At 33.9% G+C, this 23323-nt stretch overlaps 1 protein-coding gene across 1 annotated transcript in view; it reads right to left on the bottom strand.

The window, feature by feature from the left end:
* The window catches only part of LOC142344769 (von Willebrand factor A domain-containing protein 8-like), a 102439-nt gene that overhangs the window by 69918 nt on the left and 9198 nt on the right, over positions 1 to 23323 (bottom strand). The window contains exons 2-6 of the mRNA XM_075396686.1: positions 22328 to 22424; positions 18418 to 18605; positions 12840 to 13033; positions 6412 to 6645; positions 5179 to 5506 (exon numbers count right to left, since the gene is read on the bottom strand). Coding sequence (XP_075252801.1) covers positions 5179 to 5506; positions 6412 to 6645; positions 12840 to 13033; positions 18418 to 18605; positions 22328 to 22424 — 1041 coding nt within the window. The remainder of the gene's footprint in view (positions 1 to 5178; positions 5507 to 6411; positions 6646 to 12839; positions 13034 to 18417; positions 18606 to 22327; positions 22425 to 23323) is intronic.

Below are 23323 nucleotides of genomic sequence, written 5' to 3'. Positions count from 1 at the left end.
TAAATCAATGTGAAAAGTGCATTTGAATTGTTTCGATATTTAGTGAAACGCATGAGCAAAGTCAACCAGTTAAAAAAAACAGAAAAAGGACAGAAAAGCAGAACTCACCTTCAATTCGTAAAAATCAAGATCACCGCAAAATAGCTACGTTCAACTTACAGCTTTGCAGCTAATATAAGTATTAGCATTTCAAAGTTAGTACAATTTTGATGAAAAATTAAGAATTTACAACAAAGGGGAAAACAGGACAGAAAGGATTGGTAATAAGCATTTTAACCTAATGTTCCAACCACTGAAAATCAATCCGCACGATAAATATTGTTTAAGCGAAGTCTATCCCAAGATATGGAATTACCATCACCATCAGCCAGATAAATAATAAATTTAGCGATAAAGCTCGGAATAATTGTTATATTCTTTTTTCTAACAAAACTAGAAAACAAAATTGCAACAATTCTTCATTTTGCATAACTTTTGGCTCTTTCGTCCTTCTGCAGCCTTGATGTTTTACTATAGATACCCTATGACCTTGGAAACTAACTGTTTAGTCAAACACAAAATTGTCTTGATAAACACAAGGAAAGCATAGTTGGAAATTTTTCTTCCACATTGCCGTTAAATTGTCAAGTAGATTACTATATGTGACGCCAATTTCTTCAACAAACCTGCTACATGCAATCAAACTCAAATTGAAACATAGCTGGCAGATTGATCGTAGATAGATTCGTAGATCGGCAGTCTCATAAAAAACAGTAAAAAAGACAGACCAAAAAAATTGTCTTTCCATTGAAGGCTGATCTGTTATATTTTGATTTAAAATCTGTATAAGTTATTGCTGCCTCTATTAGCTGATCTCAAATAACCTTCATTTAGAGTAACACACCCATTTGACCTTATCTCTTTGAATTAAAGTAAGTAAAAGTCAATTTCAAAGTGAGGAAGTCATTTTTGAGAGTGAGGTAAGTCAAGTGTGACCAAAAACTTAATCAAGCGAATGAACAAAAAAACTCGCTCCACTAAGAGCGAAAAATGACGTCACGCATGCAATTCAGTTGAAATTGCATGAACGAATGAACAAAAAGTGGCTGTGACGTCATATGGTCGTAACAAAAATCATGACGACGAAATAAAAAAACATAGCAGGACAAGTCCTGAAATACAATTCAAAGAATTGAATGAAAAACTCTGACGCACTCTACCTGAACAGCAGATCAATTGAACAATGCCAGCCAGAACACAAAAGTCACCAAAGAGTTGAGAAACTACAAGAATCAAAACTAAACAAAAACAAACTCATTGCTAAAACTCTTGAAGATTTTAAACCTGAGCAAAAAAATTTTTTGCCTTTAAAAACACCTATTACAAAAATATGTTCAAAAACAATTTTTGTTTCTGAAATCGGTCCTGTATTGTATCTGCATGACCTGAAAAATATTCATTGGACCTTGAAGATCGATTAACTCGAAAATGACTAAAAAATTAAAAGAAAAAAGAAATCAATTGCAAATAAGAAATTGTTGCTGAAAATCGTGATGTAAATATCTTCAGAATCATTTCTGTGTCTCTAGAGGCTATCCAGTAACCCAATTCCAAGCATTAAAAAAATCATTGGCTCATAGATCGATAGGCAATAATTTTTAGAAAAAATTTCAAACTTCAAAATAGAAATTCCTTCTATTAAAATGTTGAAAGCCAATCAATTTCCCCCTAGCAACTATTTAATAAAATACTGTCAAACCCTGGATGCGTTTACCTGGCAACTGAGGCAAGAAAAAAATAAAATACAAATGTTTTAAAAAAAACTTGAAAAAAATTGCAAATTCTATCAAACAATTTCTAAAAGTCGAAAGGTTAAATTGTTGAAAACAAATCCATTGAAACTAAAAACCATGCAGTAACTTTTATCAAAACGCGGAATACGTTTTCTTGCACTTGAGAGTGGACGAATATCAAAAACTGACAAAAACTTTAGGAAACATTAAAAAAAATTGCAGTTCTTTTCGAAAAAATGCTAAAATTCGAGACATTAAAAAGTTAAAAAGCATTCCATTATTACTAGAGGATATGCAGTTCCCTACTAACAAAACTTAAAACAGATTGCCTTGTCCCTGAAACTGGAAAAGCTGACAAAATGGGAAAATTTTCAAAAACCTGAAAAAAATGCAAATTTGTTCAAAAAAATTGCTAAAATTTGTGATATTCAAAGTTGAAACCTACTCCATGGCAACTAAAAATTTTTCAGTAACTTTTTATCTAACCTCTAATATGGGTTTCTTGCCCCTGTGACTCGAACCACTTGAAGGATGACAATAAATATGTCAAAAAACATGAAAAATTTGCAACTTTTGTCAAAAAATGCTTAAATTCATGATGTCAAAAAGTTGAAAACCGTTCCATTACCACTAAAAACTGTGCAGTAACCTATCACCCAACCCTTTATCAAACCCTAGAGGAGTTTTTGTGACACCTAGGGCTAAAAAACTCAAAAAATGGCAAAAATTTTCAAAAAAACCTGAAAAAAATTTTAAAAAATTAGTATCCTTTTGTGTGTTTGTGTTTGTAGTACCACGACATATAGCTCATAAAATGGTCATAACAAGCAATTTTGTCTCGCAAAAGGCCTTCATCAGCTTTTAAAAACTTCAACCTAAGACTAATCAAACAAAAATCTCAAAAAAATCACAAAAAACATGAAAAAATGCACCATTTTGAGCAGAAAAACTCCTAAAAATGACCATTTAACCTTAAATTAAGGCCATCCCAGCAGCTGCACTACTATACGCACTTTAAGGACTACTAAAGCCCACTTTGGGCCTCTAATGAAACTTAATGCCCGCTGGGCTTTACCTGTTTATCCCGTTTCGAAAGATCAAAGTCATTGAAAAATGTGTGAACACATCTTAAAAAAAAAACACAGCGCACCAATACAATTCAAATTCTTTGAATTGTAAAAACACAGCAGGACAAGTCCTAACGTACAATTCAAAGAATTTTCATTGACTAAACAGAAAACTAGACCTAGACCGGACTATGAATAGATTGGAAAAACCATTTAAAAACATTTGATCCAAAAAGTCGAAAAAACAGTAAAATCAAAGTGAAATTGCCGCATGTGAACAAAAAACCACTACCGATGAAGCTTTTAACCACTCGCTTTTTCGCTCCATTTCCTGTTTCGGCGTGACCAAAATCTCTACTCCAATTTGACTTCAAAAATCATGAAAATGTGTGAACAATTCCTAAAAAAAAAACAGCAGGACAAGTCCTGAAATACAATTCAAAGAATTGAATGAAAACTTAGAATTACTCTACTTGACCAGCAGATCAATTCAACAATGCCAGCCAAAACACAAACAAAATCATCACAACTAATTCAGAAACAAACAATCAAACAAACTAAACAAATATATAATCATTGATAACACTTTTAAGCTTTTACCCCTAAGGCAAAATTTGATCCTTTTAAATATACCTATTTCAAAATATATTCAAAATTTTGTTTCTGAAATTGGTGCAGTATTATATCTGCAAGGCCTGAAAAAATTCATTGGTCCTTGAGGATCGATTAACTCGAAAATGACCAAAAAACTTTAAAAAGAAAAAGAAATCAATTGCAAACTTTAATGAAAGGCTGCCGAAAATAGCGATATTATTATCTTCAGAAGCATTCTTCTTAAGAAATGATTCTAGTGTCTCTAGGGGCTATCCAGTAAACAAATTCCAAGCCTTAAAAAATTAATTGGTTCAAAGATCGATAGGCAATAATTTAAAAAAAAATTAAATTTAAAAAAACAGAAATTCGTTCTATTAAAATGTTGAAAACCATCCAATTACTCCTAGCAACTAATTATCAACATACTATCAAACCCAGTATGAGGTTATCTGGCTACTCAGGCAAGAAAAACTAAATAATAGACAAATGTTTTGAAAAAAAATTAAAAGACTTGCAATATTTATCATAAAATTTTCAAAATTCGAAACATTAAAGTGTTGAAAACAACTCCATTGAAACTAAAAACTATGCACTAACTTTTTTCGGACCGTGGAATAGAATTCCTGGCACTTGAGAATGGATAAATATCAAAAATTGACAAAATTCAGTAGGAAAACTCAAAAAAATGCAGATTTTATAAAAAAAATGCTAAAACTCGAGACATTAAAATGTTTAAAACCACTCCATTATTACTAGAAACTATACAGTACTCTATTTTAAAAACCTTAAAGGAGATTCCCTGGACCCTGAAGCTGGAAAAACGCAAAAAAAGACATAAAATGACAAGACTAATCAAGCAAAAAAACTTAAAAAATCACAAAAAACATGAAATATTGCACCATTTTGAGCGCAAAAACTCGTAAAAATGACCTTTTAACCTTGAATTGAGGCCATCCCAGCAGCTGCAACACCCTAAGCACTTGAAGGACTACTAACGTTCACTTTGGGCCTCTAATAAAAGTTAATGCCCGCTGGGCTTTACCTGTTTATCCCGTTTTGAAAGATCAAAGTCATTGAAAAATGTGTGAACACATCTTAAAGAAAAAAAAAAGACAGCGCCTCAATACAATTCAATCTCTTAGAGAGAGAAGGCCGAAAACCAAGAGAAGTCCAATAATAGCCCCAGCTATCGCTGTGCGGCTATTAAAAACGAATATGTAAACAAATATTTGGCTTCAAAGCAAAATTAAAAACTTGTTTTCGTTCCATTTTTGATTTTTGATGTTTATATCCATTTTCACTAGATCTTAAAATCAGTTGTGTAATTTTTAAACCGAAAAGTTAATTAATGGACCAGACATCAAAAAGAAAAGTACAGCACAATTAGAAAAGTTCAAAAAATTCAATGAAAAAGACGGAAAAGTGAACAGCGCAGGCCTCATTTGGCCGATAGTTGCCAAAAAAAAAAACAGTTGATCCATAACTGCTATATGTCACATAAAACGTTTTCACATAAGAAGAGGAAAACAAGAAAAGAGGTCGATGTTTGCAAACATATTTGTTTTTCCTGCTCGTCCTCCGAAAACTGTATTTATTTAACAAGAAACACAATGCTCACAGAAATGTGTCTAATATATATTTCGAAAAAGAAAATTTGAAAATCGGAAAAAAATCAAGTGAGAGTTTTACAGATGGCTCAAAATTTTCCACACTACTTTCAAATGCGTGCTCCATAGAAGACATACCTCTCAAAAGAGATTCATGCTTAGCATTCGGAACATAATTTGAGGCTGGGCTTCCACTTAGTTGACTCAAATTATCAGCTAGAGCAGCATGTCCACTCTTTTGGTCATCATCTCTGTCAACTTTAACCTCACTGCCAATGATACATTTCTTAGCAATGTCATCAACTTTCATCTGCACTTCTTTGGAGAGTAACTGACGCGGGTACACAAAACTAAGCAGTTTGTCAACATTCTGAACTTCTTGCTTCTTTTGAGATAGCAATGTGGTAAGAGACATCTCTGGGAATTGTGGCACACCCAGACTTGAGGAATCTGGAGAGTTAATTACCTGGAATAATCAAGTTTCTCAAATAATAAATTTCTCACATCATAAATAAAGTAATAATAAATTCGTTTTCGGTTAGTACTCAAGTACAATTTACATTATCTTTATCAATTTACATTACAATTACATTTCATCAGTCTATTTTGAGGATCGCCAAACCACTTAAGGCTTATCGCCTGTTTTAAAATGCCACTGAGTCGTTTTGAAAATCCACAATTTGATAGGATCTTTTGGAGCATCGCTTAATATTGATTGCATGTGCCTTAGTTGGTCTTGTCAATAAAAAAAGGATTGACTGCTATTTTTTTCAAAACAACGAAAAAGATTTCCAGCTACGTATAAAAACATACAGCAGTTAAAATATTGGAAAATTCGAAAACCTTTTCAATTGACCAATGACAATTTTTCTATATTGCTTGTAAAAGTTTATTGCTTGGAAAAATTGAAAAACAGTCAAGAAACATGACCAAAAATCATGATAGCGAGTATGGAAAAGCAAAAATTAATTCATTACAGCTGTTTAGAACTGCAGATAAAATACATATGAGTATGAATGAAATGAATATAACATGCAAAAAATTAGTAAAATAGGCCGGTAAAATTCGATTAAAAAAGGAATCTAAAAAACTAATTGATAAAATTCAATGTTTGCTTACTTTTGATAATCTTATACAGCAGCTATAATTCTGTTGTAATCAGGATTATCACATCACCTTCTGAGCACTGAAATACTTTGTGCACCATGTACTCTTTATACGACCCCCAATTGCAGATTATATGATATGATATAGCGTACGACGGTCCGTATAGAAAAGGTTCATTTCCATTAAGTTGCTATACGCATAAACCCAAAGTTTTTAGTAAGCGACATTAATTTTCGGCGTTAGCCGTTTCAATGCAAATTTCACCTGAGCGTATGATAACATTGCGGACAGATCCGTCGATGACTTTGATGTATCACCAGAAGATGAAAGCATTTCAAACATCTCGTTGAAAGGCAATGTCGTGACTGTTCTGGACTGGAAACGAGACCTGATTGGTGGATCCAAAGGGTTGCCACGAAACTTGGGTACCGGCAACCCCAAAGCGATAACTCGAAAGTGTTCACTTACACGCTCCAGCTTCTTCGATTTTAATTCCTCCTAAATAAAAACAAGCGTGTGATTAATACACTAAAAAATGGTCGAAGCGATTAAAATACCAAATCACTGGTAAGTTAACTTTTTTGTTTCCGAAGATCCTTACACGGTGATAAACCACGATAACAAAGCCGTCAATTTTCGGAGAAACGCCGTTAGACACCAAGGATGAGTCGATAATTTTATTATCAGTTAATGCAAACGCAGAGACAAATCGTGTAGTCAAATAATTCAATTAATGTTAAGAAATGATGTGTGACAGCAGTGGCAATAGGCACAAATCTTGATCGAATTATGTACCCAGTTATTACCGCCCTTTTACATTACATAAAAATGACTTTCGGTGACATGCGATGTATACTAGCAATTTATCATAGGTATCAATCAAACGTCAACATGTATTATCAATTCACATGTAAAAACGGAATAGTTCTGGAAAACATCATAATAAACTGCACGTGAAATTAGCATGGTTTTATCGACATCAGAGATGTAAATCAGCAAGCGAGTATACTTTTTCATATTCAAACAATTAATATTATACATTTAATAGCCCTCCTATCATATTAAGTGTTCGAACCCAGGAGAACATCAGGTAAAAGTGAAATTTTTTGTTATGGTATCTGCCGGCATGCGATCGGTAGGCAAGTAGTTCAGCTCTAATATTCTGTTCTCGACTAAGTTCCGAATGAAGTGCACTTTCAACGCAAAGTGCTTAGTCTTGCCATGGTTCATGGAATTCTTACTAAGAGCAATACACGCTTGATTATCTAAACATTAGTAAAGGTTGTTCAAAATCTATGTTCATTTCCTTCGAAAGGTTTGCTAACTGTACCACCTCTTTGCTTGCTTCTACTACTGCATTCAGTTCAGCTGTGGATGTTGATACGTACTTTTGTAACTTAACACTACAGCTGATTGCTCCTGAACTATTGTCAAGCTTGAAACAATAACCACTTTTTCTGCTATCTAAGTCACCAGCCCAGTCAGAATCCAAAAAACCTTTTAGATCTAATTTATCACACTTCCTATAAAAAAGTTTTTCCGACTTTCCACCCTTCAAGTAGCGTAGGCATGCTTTTGCGGCGTTGCAATGCTTGTTCACCGGATTTTCTACAAACAAAATCAAAATAATAGCTGTATGTGCAATAACTGGTCTGGTAGTCAACGCTAAATAATTTAAGCATCCTATTCCCCTATAATGACAACACTGCATATCTTGATATTCTTTGCTTCCTATTTTTGGTGAATCAAGTTTTGAAAGTCTTGAACTAACATCCAGAGGTGTTTCCAGAGTCATAGAGTCACTCATTTTATATTTCTATATTAGTTTTTCTATATAAACTTCTTGGCTTAGCATTATTTTGTTTTCTGTTCTTTCTATTTTAATATTTAAGAACCAACTCAGGTCACCATACCTACTTAGTTCGAACTTCTAACTAACATTGTTTTTGAAGTTTTTGCAAAAGTTTTGTCGCGTTCCTAATAAAACCATATCATCTACCCAAGGGCAGATCATTCCCTCTATATCTCCTCTGTCCTTTTTTATAAAGAGGCACTCATCTTGAATAGATGGAACAAAACCCAAACACCAAGAAAACTTTTTATTGATAGGTACCAATTACTACCACATTGTTTTACTCCGTATAAACATTTATTAAGCTTGCAGACTAATGGATTTCCTTGTTCATTGTATTTTTCAAAACCCTCAGGTTGCTGTATAAAAATCTTTTCATCAAGTCAGCATTTAAGTATGGTTTTAATGTCCATTCGTTTGAGCTCAAAACTGTTACGGAGTGCATAGCTTAAAAATATCCTGATAGTTGAGAGGCGCGTTGTCGATGAATAGGCCTCGTTGTAGTCTCTGTCTAGTAACAATAGGTTTGATTTCCTGATTATCTAAAAGTTCCCAGACGCTGTTTTCAATTAAAGAATTATACTCTGTTTTCATTGCTTCGTACCAATTTTTGACTTTTATTGCGTCTTCTGTTGATTTATGTATCACATTCTCATTTATCAACCCATTTAAGAATGCTACTGGATTCAGATCTGCTTCCTGTTCTAACCGTGTTTGCCCTGCACTCAACGAGTTATTATTGAACAATTTCCGTTCGCCAAAGTTACGTTTCTAGACTTTCTAACTGTGCCTTTTTCATCCTTTACTCCTATAAGATATGTTTTGCTGTTATCTGATGACCCCAAGAATATACCTTTTTGTGAAGTCCTATCTTTTCCCCTCGGAATGATTTATCAATATGAACGTAAGCAGTACAATCAAAATTTTTTAAAGATTCTAATTTTGTCTTTTGTCCATACATTGCTTCGAATGGTGATCTTTTGAACCCCGAATGGTAACAAAACTTTTTAATTTCACTTGACATGTTTATTGCATAAGGCCAGTATGTCTTATCAAGTCCTGATTGCTCACTTAGGCATCTCGCCATTGGCGTTATTGTTCCCCAATTACTTTGAACTTTACCATTTTCTTCAGGTGTATAAGGTGCTTAAAGCTTTAGCCTTACGCCTTGCTTTATACATAATCGCTCAATCTCGTTCGAAATGAATTCGCCGCACCATCGCACACCAACCTTCATGGTTTTCCTATATATGCAAAGAATTGCCGGACTTTTTCTATTGAATCATCCTTTGTCTTTAAGAAGTACAATTTCTGATACCAGTTGCTGTCTACTAAGGCTGTCTACGAAGCCGACTGCAAATCGGTGGCTATCTACAGCTTCTGGAATAATTGGCCCTAATATATAAGTATGAACTATTTCTAAGACATCCCTGGCTCTTGTCCCGGAATCTTTCGGAACGGGAGGCTTCTTTGACTAAATCAGTTGACATGTTTCACAATTCCCTACGTCTTAATCACTTATTCTAAGTCCTATGGCATGATTCTTTAATTTCAGAAGATCTTTAAGATTTTTATGTCCTAGACGTTTGTGCCATAAACTTAGCTGGTCTCCACTGGCTAAGTAACAGTTTTCTGAACCTGTTGAATTCACTGTTTTCCAAAGAAAAGATTGTCATGTTGATCAAACGTAAAAAGTGTTCCATTTTTAGTTCTTATCTTGAAGTCCCTACCGAACAAAACCTCGTTATCACAGCCGCTCTAATTTTCAACACTGAGACCAAATTTTTCGAGTTATCAGCTACAAGCAATGCATTTGACAATCTTATTTTCTGCTCACACACTTTTGAGTCCTCTGTTCTTATCTCAATTGTCCCCCGTCGTTCAATTGAACATTTGCTACTATTTGCGTTAGTTATTGTCCCTGTATATTCTTTGTCAAAATCAATAAATAAGCTTTCATCCTTAATCATATCTCTTGTTACTCAGGAATCTAATACTAGTGCACAGGAAGGGTTTTTACTTGTGGTTTGAAAGAATGAGAAGTCCTCTACGTACTCAGTTTTTTTAGTTCTCCGACTAAACTCTGAGACCCCGATTGATTGATTTGAATGAGTTTCTACTCTGGCTGACAAACTTTTTCTCTGGTTTCTGCTTCTTACAAAACTTGGAGATGTAACCCTTCTCACTACATTTAAAGCACTTTATTGGTTGCCCCCTTGTTTGCTCTAAATTTGCCTTCTTAAGTCAACAATCCTTAGCTATGTGTCCGACCTTTTGACAATTGAAGCATTTTCGTTCTTTAATGTAGAATATACTCTCACTTTCCTTTTGAACATTCTCGTTATCAAAATTGATAAAGTCCCACTCAATTTCCTCTAAATCTTTCTCTTCTGTACTAAATTTTACGAGTGTGGTGAAGCTCTCGTACTCTCTAGGTAGTCCCTCCATAAATATTGAAATAAACATTTCTCGCTCACGACTTCGTTCACCAGTGTCAAATTGTAATTCATGTCTGCTCTTGTTAAGTCGTCTACTATGCTTTCATTCGCATTCTTCTTAAGGCTAGTTAATTCTGATATTGGTTTATGTAATTGCGGTCTCTCGAAACTCCTAAACCTTTTGCAAAGTGTATCGCAAGCTTAAGCACCTTTATGTGGTCTCAGAAACAGAACTGACTTTTTATCTAACGCTTGAACAAGCTCGTACCATGAGGTCCTTTTTCTTTTCTAGTTCTTCCCGTCCTTTATTTACCGCTTGTGCTCTTTGTTGCTCTGATGCGTCATTCCTAACAGTAGGTATATAATCTTCATTGGTGACATCACCAGTTAAGACTTTTCCTAATTTCAACGAGTGCATACAAACTTCAAACTGTTCCGCAAAATATACGAAATCATCCTTACGCCCAAAAAAAATCATTCTTTCTGACTTTGAACTCATCCCTGAACTCAATTTTTACCTGTCTGTTTTTTAAATTCTTTTTATTGTTTCTCCCTTTTATTTAGTTGTTTAAACTGAGCTGTTCTCAGCAATATTAAGAAAGATGGAGAAGTCCTCCTAGAAATTTCTGCCACACAAACATCTACTCCAACACAAAACACCCCCACAAGCTTCCACGAAGAAAGCCACACACACAGCTACACAACCTCCGTGTCCACAAACACAGTCAACCAGTCAGCTAAACAACCTTCGCCACACAAACAGAATCCACCAATCGGCAACAGAAGCTCCCTCTCTACAATCAGAGCCCTCTAATCAGTTTAACAATCTCCTCCACACAAAAGAGTCTATAATCAGCTACAGATGCTCCCTCTCCACAAACAGAGTCCTCTAATGAAATACACAATCTCCTCAACACAAACAGAGTCCACAATCAGCTACAGATGCTCCCTCTCCACAAACAGAGTCCTCTAATCGGCTACACAACCTCCTCCACACAAACAGAGTCTCCACAGATACACAAGCTCTATCTCCACCAACAGGAGTCCTCCAATCAGCTACACAAACTCGTTCTCCAAAGTAATTAGAGCACACTGGGGCTTCAGTACTTGCTTTCCTTCTGACTCTTTACCACTGCTTGACTACAAGTCTTGTCTCTCCTTGTCCTCTCGTTCATTTTCCAATTGACCTCAGCAATCCTCTAACGCAGCGGAGAGACAAAGCAGCATAGTGTCATTTTTAGGGTGGGCTGATTACTTATCTCATAAAAGCTCTGGGCCCATAACCCATCGGTTAATAGGAACGCAGAGACAAATCGTGTAGTCAAATAATTCAATTAGAATTGATGTGTAACAACAGTTGCAATAGGCACAAATCTTGATCGAATTAGATACCCAGTTAATACTGCCTTTTTACATTACATACAAATGACTTTCGGTGACATGTGATGTTTACTAGCATTTTATTATAAGTATCAACCAAACGTCAACATGTGTTATCAATTCACATGTAAAAACGGAATAGTTCTGGAAAACATCAGTATAAACGGCACGTGAAATTAGCATGGTTTTATCGACAACAATGATGTAAATCAGCAAGTGAGTATACTTTTTCATATTCGAACGATTAATATTATACATTTAATATTTATAAGATATAAGTTTGTTGTACTCGACGTTCGAAGTGAGTAAGTGACAGCTTATGTATCAATCAAACGTCAACATGTGTTATCAATTCACATGTAAAAACGGAATAGTTCTGGAAAACATCAGTATAAACGGCACGTGAAATTAGCATGGTTTTATCGACCACAAAGATGTAAATCAGCAAGTGAGTATACTTTTTCATATTCAAACAATTAATATTATACATTTAATATTTATAAGATATAAGTTTGTTGTACTCGACGTTCGAAAGCCCAGACGCTTGAATGAGCTCAATTATAAACGCCTACTGATTGTATTAAACAGTTCTGACAGCCTTTTATGACTGAACCACCCTATTAGATGTTGAAACTTGATAATAAAAAGAAAGCAAAAAAGACATTAAAAGGTACTAACATCTCTTAAGAGCAATTAAAGCGTGGCTTGCATTGTCATCACTGAATATTTCCGTCAGAAATGAAACGGACAACAAACGCTCTGTTTAAAAGTCATTTGGTAAAGCTCAATGAACAAATCCTAAAATAATTCAGAAGAACAAAACACATTAGTGCAGTTCCCTTAAATTTTCCGGCTCACACCAGTTATTCCTTAACATTACAATAAATTCGAACGTATAACGCTCGAAGAATTCGAAAGGCTCGAAAACAATTAGAAGTTGGAGAGCTATAGTATGCGGACCTATAAAAGCCAATGGCCGCAAAAATTACTCGAATAATGTAATTAATTCATTTCACACTCACCATTGAGAATTTCTGCAGTAACTGATCGAAGCGCTCTGGAGAAACAAGGAAGCGGCCATCGTCTAACTGCATTTCTCTGTTCTCCAATAAATTGTTCAAGATGGGCAGAATGTTTCGCTCTGCTTTCTCCACTCCATCTATCAGCAGAATGCTACCATTGACAGCGGCCTTGACAGCTGATTGGTCCACGTAAACTAAAGCAATGTCATCAGACTACCATCAAAAGTTTCAGGGGCTACAAAACGAAGTGATGTGGAGCCCGTATTTGCGACATGATGGCGTTTTCCATCATTTTTTAAAAAGGATTTTGTTCACTTCCGAAGCTAGGAGTACAATTTTTCAATGGTCAAGGCATAGAGTAGAAGATACTAAACACAAAAAGGAGGCTCGGTAATGTGGGCACGCAATACGGTTCCGACCCCGCTCATCCACATTTCTGAGTTAATTGACTACCAAATGATGAAAAGTTCGAAAACATTCAACAACATACATATCGTTCAATAAGCAACCAATGGAATACAATGGTGTCCCACTTTTTCACCCCTGTTCATTTAACCCCCTATCATTTATCCCCGATTTATTCACCCAGATTTAAATGAACAGGGGTGAAAAAGTAGAACCGAATACAATAAGGCCACCCTAGAAGGTCGATGAACGTTGTTGACAATAGGAATACTAGGACAATAAGAAATATGAAACAACAGACACTATTTACGACCAAAACACGATGGCTATAATAAATACAATCAAAACAAAATCAAGCTCGCATCAGATTAAACCTAAACGAAACAATTCAAACTATGATTCATTAGAAAAGATATGAGACCTGTCCTCAATGCGACTGGTTAACAGGTCGACAAAAAGGAGCAAAGAGGTGCGAAATTCAATCATACGTTTCCATTTTTGGAAACAATTAGTTTTACCTTTATTAATGTAATTAGATATCAACTGAAATCCCTTTCATTTATATCTCCAGAGGAAGCAACTGAGACATGTCATTTAAAAAGTTCAACTGCTCAAAATTTCAAAGCCAATGGAACCTGCGATCATTCATATAAATTAAAAAGAAAACAAAAATCATATATAAGGTACAAATAAAAAAAATCTCAAATACTTTATGAAATCTCGTAGTAACAGTCGTAACAAAGCCAAGAAACAAATGTTTGAAGCTAAAACCGCTATAGAAATCAAATTGTAGTTCACTGGAAACGGGTTGAGACCTATGTTTACAGAGACTGAGCTACAAATTGACCGAAAAGCTATTTAAAAAAATGACGAAGCTCAAAAACCGAAATATGTTTTTGAAAACAAATGACTTCAAACGTCGGAACAGACTTAAAATTTCATCATACAGCAATCGAATCAGTTGCAATACCCCAAGAAACCAATTGGGCCTGTTAATATTGAGACTAAGTCACCACCCCACAAAAAACAAATAAAGAAGACAAAACTTCAAACAATTTTAGGAAATCATAATATTCAAGGCAAAAAAATTATGCAAGAACTGTAAATTGCACTTACAGTTCTTAACAACTGTACAGTTCTTAACAACTGCAAGAACTTTTCTTAACCTATTGTTATCAGGTATATGGCGTACAACATGCAAGAACTGTAAATTGAACTTTTTCTTCATTTTAACATCAGAAAGCCTTACTGATAAAAGGACTACGAGGACATGACAACAAAAAGAAACCCAAAAAATTTAACAATATAGAAATCTCGAAACATTTTTGTGAAATTAATGGTCCAAGCAATAGATCACAACGTAAAACCAAGCGCAAAAAATGTATGAATCAACAAAAGTAATTGAGACTTCTAATTAGTGAGATCGAATTACATGGTTACGTAAATGAAAGCAAAATTAATACATTTTAAAAAATCTTATTTCAATTTTAAAGTCATTAAAACAAACACCTATAAACTGAAATCTTTAAGAAGGTTGAGTTATACGTCCATGGGGAGCAATTGAGACCTATTGTTATCAGGTATATGGCGTACAACAACAAAAAATGACAAACATAGGCAAAAACAAAAAAAAAACATATTTATATTTTGCGAGTTAAGCATGAACTATATAAATAAAACAATTAACATATCCAGATACGCTTTTTTCAAAGCTCTTCATCTTCCCAACTATACCTTCCTTCAATTGGACTTTTCAATAATATAAAAAGTTGACAAGGAAACAAATTGAACTAATAAAATATGCAATTATGCTGAAAAAAAAATAAAGAAAACGCGTAGTGTAAAAAGAAAGAGACCATTAGTTGAACATAGAACCACTAAAAATATTAATTTATAAACCAAAGGAAATCGGTTTCTGCTTGTTTTTACTGAGACTGCGCCCGAAGTTAAGAGAAGATCAAAATAGTGACGAAGTTCAAAAATTGAACGATATATTCTTAAAGCAATTATATTCAAAACAGACATTAGATGACAATTGAAAGAATTGTCTCCACCTCAGAAAAAATTGGACCACCTGTTGGGGACAATAAGTCAATTAACTGCAAAAAAGATAACAAAAGAAAGCAAAATTCAAGAATTACATAAAAAAATTTTTACAAAAAAAATTGGTCAGAGCAACAAAAAACATGAGCTTATTCTGAAACCGTATTATAATCTCATTGGGCCTCGTTTTTCGTGAATAGTATCTGTCATTCATTGAGCCCTGATTTGTTATTAAAAAGAATTTCACTGAATTCCTTGTAACTAAAAAGAAGTTTACATAAAAAACTTTTACATGGCGAAAATATTTTGAAAAAAAAAGTCGCGCCCCATTAAAATCTGAGCATTTTTTTTCTCGTGAGCATCCATGCCGAGATCAAGATCAGCCCAGATGTTACTGCGCGTCTAACAAAATAATCATTTTTTAAATTGGTAGCGAAATAGATCAATTTTTCAACAAAATTTTTCAATTTGTCAAAAACAAAAATGCATCTTGTATAGTTATCGAGTTTTAATTTGCAAAAAACTGGCGAAATATTAACTCCAGAAAACTCTCAAAGCCAGTGGGTGTATAACTAGCCCGTTTGTCAGCTTAAAAAGAATATGGTCGCAGTTTTAAGGTATCTACTTCAAGCAAATTTAAAACTGAGGGGCTAAAAAAGCAAATTTGGTCCCGAAAAAATCGAATTTTGAAATTTTAGCGAAAAGTCAATCCCAAAAACTCAGATTGAAGAATTTAGCAACCCTCCTCTATCTTTAGAGATAAAATCAATAACACTACAGCAAAAAATTTGAATAAATTTTAGTAAAATTGACGAAAATTAGGTCAAAAATACCGAAAATGTGAATAAAAACAAATGAATTACGTCAAATATTCACCAAAACTTTAGACCTCGATAACTCCCTATAAAAATTGAAAATTCAAAAAATCTTTTCAATTCCATATTCTACGCTGGACGGGCTTTTTAATGATACCACTCACAACTCTCTACGATGATTATCGGTCGGCCAAAATTGTCTGAACAAAAAAAACCCATTTGAGTATATAGTTGCTCCCCCATGGTCAGAACAATAACAACGGTGAAGGTCCCCCAACAAAAGACATTTTGAAAGCACTTTTTTGGAGCAACAAAATGGATTTCACCTTCACCGTACTCGCCAAAAAACACATACAACTACTCATTTTTTGCAAAATTAGCCCGTGGAAGATTTAAGGTTTTCAAGAGGAGAGCAAGCTGATTAGAGAAGGCCATTATAGATTGCCCAAACACATAAAACTTTTTGCCCTTTAGAAAACTTTGACCCGTTAAAAAATTTGTTTCGTTATGAAAAGCAAATAATATCACAGATAGTAATTAAAAATGAGCACTTTTCCTAAAATGTTTGCCTAAACATAGAATTTGATATGTTCATTGTTCAGAAGTTGATACACGGCGATTCCCAGAGTGAAAATACAAAAAAAAAAATTTTTTCTTCCAATTTTTGCTTCTTGAGTTTTCAAAATTTGTTTTTTGTTTTCTCAAAACAAATAATTGAGCTTACTTGTTATCCTGTCAAAAAGAAATTGAAAATTTATGCTCAATTAAACAATTGGTAATCACCACTCCTCAAGTTGAAAACTTTAATTTTTAAATTTCAAACGTTTGATAAATATCTGAATAGAATTTCTCTATTCACTCTAAAAGAGTTCCAGAAATGCCTGTAGCTTGGCAATTATTGAAATGTAAACCGACTAACGTTGTTAAAATTGGTTGCATTAAATTTCTGAATAAGAGCAGTTTAGGTCACGCAAAAATCAACAAGTCAAGCTTGAGAAAGTCACGAGAAGTGAAATCAAAACAATGTTATAAAACAAAACGCTCAGGTAAAAATTTTGCATAAAAAGACACCATGTTCACAATAATTGCTACATACTAATACTTCGAAAGCAATTAATCATTTGTTTCCAGGTTCAGCACAGTGACAAACACAAATTTCAAATAACTTACATCATTTTCTCTTGTTCCAGAAATAACATCACGTGTATCATTTTACCACACGGTCTATATAAATTTTTTGAGTCGAAGCTATGATAACCCATGATTCCAATACTAACATTTTCAGCGGCCGGCTCTGGATTTATTGAGCTGTTTTAAAGTTTTCACAAAAAGTTTTAAATATGAGTAACAACTCCATTGTTGGAAAAAAACTCGTCAATAACATCTCCGAACAGCCAAATTATAACGAGTTTAAGAGAAACAGAATGTGATGAAAAATAAAACAATGAACGTATACCTAATTATTTTGTTGTATCACGCTGCAATTAATTGAAGTTTCCAGGAAAAATATTTAGCGATGTAATTTGCGCTTTGTAAACCCCCAGAAAGATCATAAGACATCTCCCAAAATTACGTGCTCAATTATAGCGAATAAAAGTCATTTCTGAAAAAATTACGAAACTCATGAAATTAGGTCTCCCCAGCAGTTCCTGTGAATTGGAACTTAACACCCTAGGGCCTTATCACAAGTCACGAATCAAATAATCGCTATAAACTTTGTTTGGGAGCAATTAAAATCGCAATTAAAAGCCATAAGAAACTTTTGTATGACTGATTAAATGTATTATATAAGAATTTTCGTAAAATGACCAAAGAATCTGAAAAGAAACCTGCAACGGCAAACAAACGCACAACAGAAGATAATGAGTTTGAAAATAGAAACCTTCTTTAAAAAGGTTCTTTAAAATTCAAGAAGATATATGACCGCAAAAGATAAATTTCATTTTTGAACGTTTGAGGTGTTACTGTCTCCAAAACCAGCGCAATTCTTCCAACCCCTAGCTCATCAATATTACTTACCCATAGATGGTCAAATGAAACTTTAAAATTCAAACCTAGAGAAAATTAACAGAAAAAATCACTCCTGGAGCAGAATTCGATTTATATTTGAAAAATTCATTCTTCGAGGTGCCACTCCGCCTGCTAAATCCGATAAGTCCCTGCAAAAAGGAGACAACTACATTTGATTTCTCATGGAGTGGTGTCAGACTTCGATTGAAATCATATGAGCTCCTTTTCAACTCTGCTTTGTACAATATTTCACTAGTACATACAAAATTAGTTCTCTAACTATTACTTAAAGTATAATTAATTACTTGTTCGGCCATTTTGGATCTCTCGTCGCTGTTTGATGTCACTTTCGGTTGTGTCGCGTGTGATGACAAGATATTCAACTTCCCGATTCGTCAATTCGGCGTACTGCATGGCAATGCGTCGTCTTAGAGGTCCAGGGTAGCCAATTAGGAACACATCTTGGCCCATAGAGTCTTTCTGAGCTAGCCATCTGAAAATTTTTAAAAAAACTTTTTTTATGCAGCAAAAATTTCAAACCGTGGTTCTGAACACAGACAATTTTCTTTTCTACAAAAGAACTTTTGTATTGAAGAAAACATTTATAACACGTTGTGGCATTTTTTCCAATTTTCATTTTAAAAAATTACTTTTTTTGATGATATTTCTTTGGCAAAAACTTAGATTTCGAAACATTAGTAAGCATTAGGGAAGCAATCTTTGGCAGTTGTGATTTTCAATTCGACATTATTTGCATAACTAATAACCCATTGTGCTATCTTGATACAATCGAGTGCATGATCATTAGTCATTAATCAGAAAAACTCAAATAAACCACCCTCGACTGCCAGCACCCCTTTAAAACGGAAGGCACAGAGTGACTTCATTTACGCATTAACCAAACAAGGAGTCTTGGTAATGTGCCTAAACACATAATGTTCCAACCCTATCTCATCATCAAAATTTTTATCACTGAACAGCGCAGTCTTTGAAGCAAAACACAGTTTATTACATAGTTTACTGTTTGTTTCCTGAAAAACGTCACCTGACTAGCAACCGAATTAATTGAATTTGTTTAAGCCGCAAAACCATAGCTGATGCTATTATTGATCTCATCATGGTTTATTTACGGCATGAGAAGGAGTTATGTTTCGTTTTTCCAGGCGGGTGTCACAGGTGTTACAGGAATTTCTGCGCGTAAAAAAATGAGGTAAAATCTGCTGAACAAAAATGAAACATTACAGGAGAAGTCCAGAACTACAATTCAAAGAATACAGGAGACCTATGACCAAACTATAGCCCTTGTTAGAACAACAGCCATTGATAGTCAACAGAGCATATACAATAGAAACAAACAAAATAGAGAAAAATCTTATTAAAACCACTTTTTTTCCATATTTAACAAAAATTAGTGATGTCAAAGTAATTTCTTTTTTTAAAAAAAACAAGATTTGAATCAGACGTTCACTTTAATGGACCTAAATCAGCAAACACCATCTTTGCTAAGATAAAAAGAGACACACAATAAATGACAACATACAAAATTGGCGAAAATAAAATTTCACAGTTGTCCTAGACAATAAATGGAGTTAAAGTTATCAAAACATGAATTCCTTAGAATATAAATTTATCAAACAACAGAAAGTGAATCACAAGTTTTAAAAGCACAACCAAGAGACCACGCAACGAAAGTAGCAAAATCTGATGACGGCAGACCGCTTAAATTTTGCTGAAAACGATTGGCTAGAGAAAAGAGATCAAGAGACTAGAAACAAATAGATCAAACAGCGCGCACAAATATAAAAACTATTTTTTTTCAAAAAACGCTTTTGAAGAAAAAACCACTAGCTACAAACCTTAAAAAATAACATCTATAATATTGGCTAACCTCAAAGTCTATGAAACCTATCATCACTGAGACTAAAAACCAACACAACAACAACAACAAGCAATACAGGCACTCAAATCACACAGTTATTTTTAAAAACAAGTAGCGTCAGCAGATAAAACCAGAACTCAAAAAAGGAAAGATCAAATAGAACCAATGAGACCAGTCATTAGAGAGACTATGAGACAGCGCAAAAAAAAGAACTAAAAAAGCGACAAAACTCAAGAAAAAATAGATTTTTTGAAAAGCTAAGAAGGTGAAAGTCGTTTAAAAAAGATATACACTGATGATGATTTGTGACTCATTTGTGACGATTCATTTGTGACTATTTAGGGGGGCCAATTCATTCATCGATTAAGGTGTCAGAAGTAAAAAAAAATACAGAAGTAGGCATAACACAAAAAACGTCACTAAGATTTTATGAATACAAGAGTTGTCAATCTCGTTAATAACCATAGAAATGACATGAAACCAAAAGTTGACATGTTTATTCCTCATTGACAAAATGAACTACATGAACAAGCAAAACTCAAAAACGTCAATTATCTAAAATTGTCATTCTAAAAACCAATCTTCAACCAGTTTAACGGATCTTCTATTTTGTCCCTATGACAATCAAAGTTAATTGAATGGTTATAATTGTCAGTATTAACGGATAATTGAAAAAAATCAATAAAAGCAGGCACGATTACAAAATTGACGTAAGAATTTTCCGTAGACCAGTAGTGTCGAAGTCAGTAATACTCTTAACTACAATCTAAAACTATTAAAAATCCTTAATCTTTAAAAGCGTTCAAAAATGGAACAAATTGCCCTCTTCAATAAGAACTTTTAACAGTAAAACCTGCTTTAAAAATGTTTTAACCGAGTTTTTGCTCGATCAACACAAGAAAGTACCCGTTAATAGACAAATGGGAGCCTTCAAATCCTATTTTTACCTATGAAAACGAACAGCCACAATTTGAAGATTATTATATTAATAACAATGCTGATTAATTTATTTACCAATTTAGAGCATGTAGATATCTAACCTTAGGATTATAGTGTGAGTAATTTACATGTTTCAAAAAAAAGAGTCAATTTTGATTCTTTCAAAACCAATGAGATTTTTCACAAATGGGACGGACTCTGTAGTTTATCAGAAAAGATGCTACATCTCCTGGTTATTTCTGTTTTCTATGCTTAATAACTAATTGCTGGCAGTTCCAATGTACAAAATAATTAGTCAACAAAATGTATTTGGTGATCTGCTGAATAAATGTCTAGTAGAGAATAACTACAAAAAAAGTCGTCTGGCCAAAATTTCTGGATTTCGTTTCGTTTTGGGAGAATCCTAATGCTAATTATGAATGAAAATAAGACCCATAACAAAAAAGAGTGCACACTATTTCCTCTAGATTTGGGCGGAGGAACAACTGTACAGTGAAGAAAAACTAGCATCATAGAAAAAATGACTAAATGACTTCAAAATCAGTAATTTCAATAAGCTAGCAAAATATCCGTTAAATAGCGTACCGTTGAATGGTTTTTCATATTAAAAAAAATTCGGACCAAAAAAATCAAATAATGATTATGAAAACGACGTATAGAAAAGACATAATTAGAAGATATATAAAGTCATCTAAAGGTCAAATTGTTAAATGAGAGGAAAAGATCTAAAGTCATCAAAGTATTTATTCCCTTGCTTACTGATGGTACCAATGTTCAAAATAATTATTCAGCAAAAATGTTTCCGGCAATCTTTAACTTTTGATGAATAAGTTTCTAGTTGAGAACAACTACAAAAAATTGTCTGGCCAAAACTTCTGGATTTTGTTTTATTTTGGAAGAAACCTAATGCTAACTTGGAATGAAAATTTAATGTCAAATTGTGGCAATAATATTTTCGATCTTTCGAACTTCATTCCTGTAAAATTTGAGCGAAAAGAGCTGAAAAAGTGAACAAACATAGTGTTTGTCGAACTTAAATTTAATCTTCAATAACTGAAACAGCAATTGCAGGGCCACAAAAATACAACAAAAAAATAATCTGTTTTGGTAAACAAAAAAATTTGGGAAAAACGAAAAAATATATAGTGAAAAATAACCCAAAAAGTGAACAGAATAGGTGTGAAGAGTGCAACTATACAATGGCCTCCTCGAAAAAAAACCGAAATTCAAAGAAAATACTCAAGCTAAAATAATCTAGTCTTGACATGATTTCTGATGATAACGCAGATGTTTTTTCACGTCAAATATATCGAACGGCCGACATTGACCAAAAAACGAGTTAAGTCTATATTCCCCTCCCCCTAAATGGGGTGCGAACAATAAAACTTTGTTCGTACCTGAGGTGTCTATTCACTGTTTGACTGTTGATTGGCAACTGATATCCAATGGGAACCTTCTCCGGGGAAGCCGCTGCCTTCACTGCAATGTGTACGTCTAAACAATTTAAAGTTAATGGGGCCAATACGTTCGACCCCCACTAAGCTGAATTGAATGTGAGTCGGCTGCCTCTAAAATTAGAATGAAGCCAGCTTCCATGCTCAATTATTCCAGGAACGAAGTGCGTCTAAGCCAGAGAGACACTTCCTACTAACCAGTTTTTGCGAAAAGATATTGCATAGTAGAATAGTAGATAATTAAACTTCAGAATTTCAAATGAAGGTGTTTGAAATATCAACATCCCATTGGTTACTAATCTAATGAAACCTATACTCTGTGACAATTGAAGTCCATTTTGATGCAAAGTTATGGCGTGGGGGACATTTACAATGTACTCTTCCGAAAAATTAAAAAAAACTTTTTTCATTTAACTTTTTATCTCACAGCAAAAATATTCTTTAAAATATTAAAAACTAGCCTTCTTATCTATAAAGGTTATTTTAGCTGTATTATTAAAACAATACAAGCAAATAAGAATTGATTTCATGACATAACGCTTTTATTTCATTTCTCGAAGCCTTGTAACGCGCTGAATCAATAATTCCAATTATCTTCAGTTTATTATTTTAGCTCCCCGCAGTCTGAGCATTTCTATTTGCGTTTTGAGAATGGGCGCATAAAGCAATTGCAGATTAGATCTTCTCATATTCTGTTCACAATTTTTCAGTTCAAAGAGATCAATTCAAAACGATTGTATATGCTGTTTATTGATTGCCTTCAAATCAAATTTAAGCAGTTCACATACATGTATTTTGTAAACCCATGCAAAAAGATGTCCTGGCAATAATGTCTTTCTTCCAAAGTAAACGATTTTCAAAATATTTTACTGCAAACAGCATAGTAGTATCGGAGAAGAGTAGCTGCAAGAACAGTAAACTGAAGCACCATGTTGGGTG

This window comes from Convolutriloba macropyga, chromosome 8, assembly GCF_964194025.1.
Source record: "Convolutriloba macropyga chromosome 8, txConMacr16.3, whole genome shotgun sequence".
Taxonomy (NCBI): Eukaryota; Metazoa; Xenacoelomorpha; order Acoela; family Convolutidae; genus Convolutriloba; species Convolutriloba macropyga.
The sequence above is the reverse complement of the archived record's forward strand: the minus strand, read 5'-3'. Positions and strand labels throughout refer to the sequence as shown.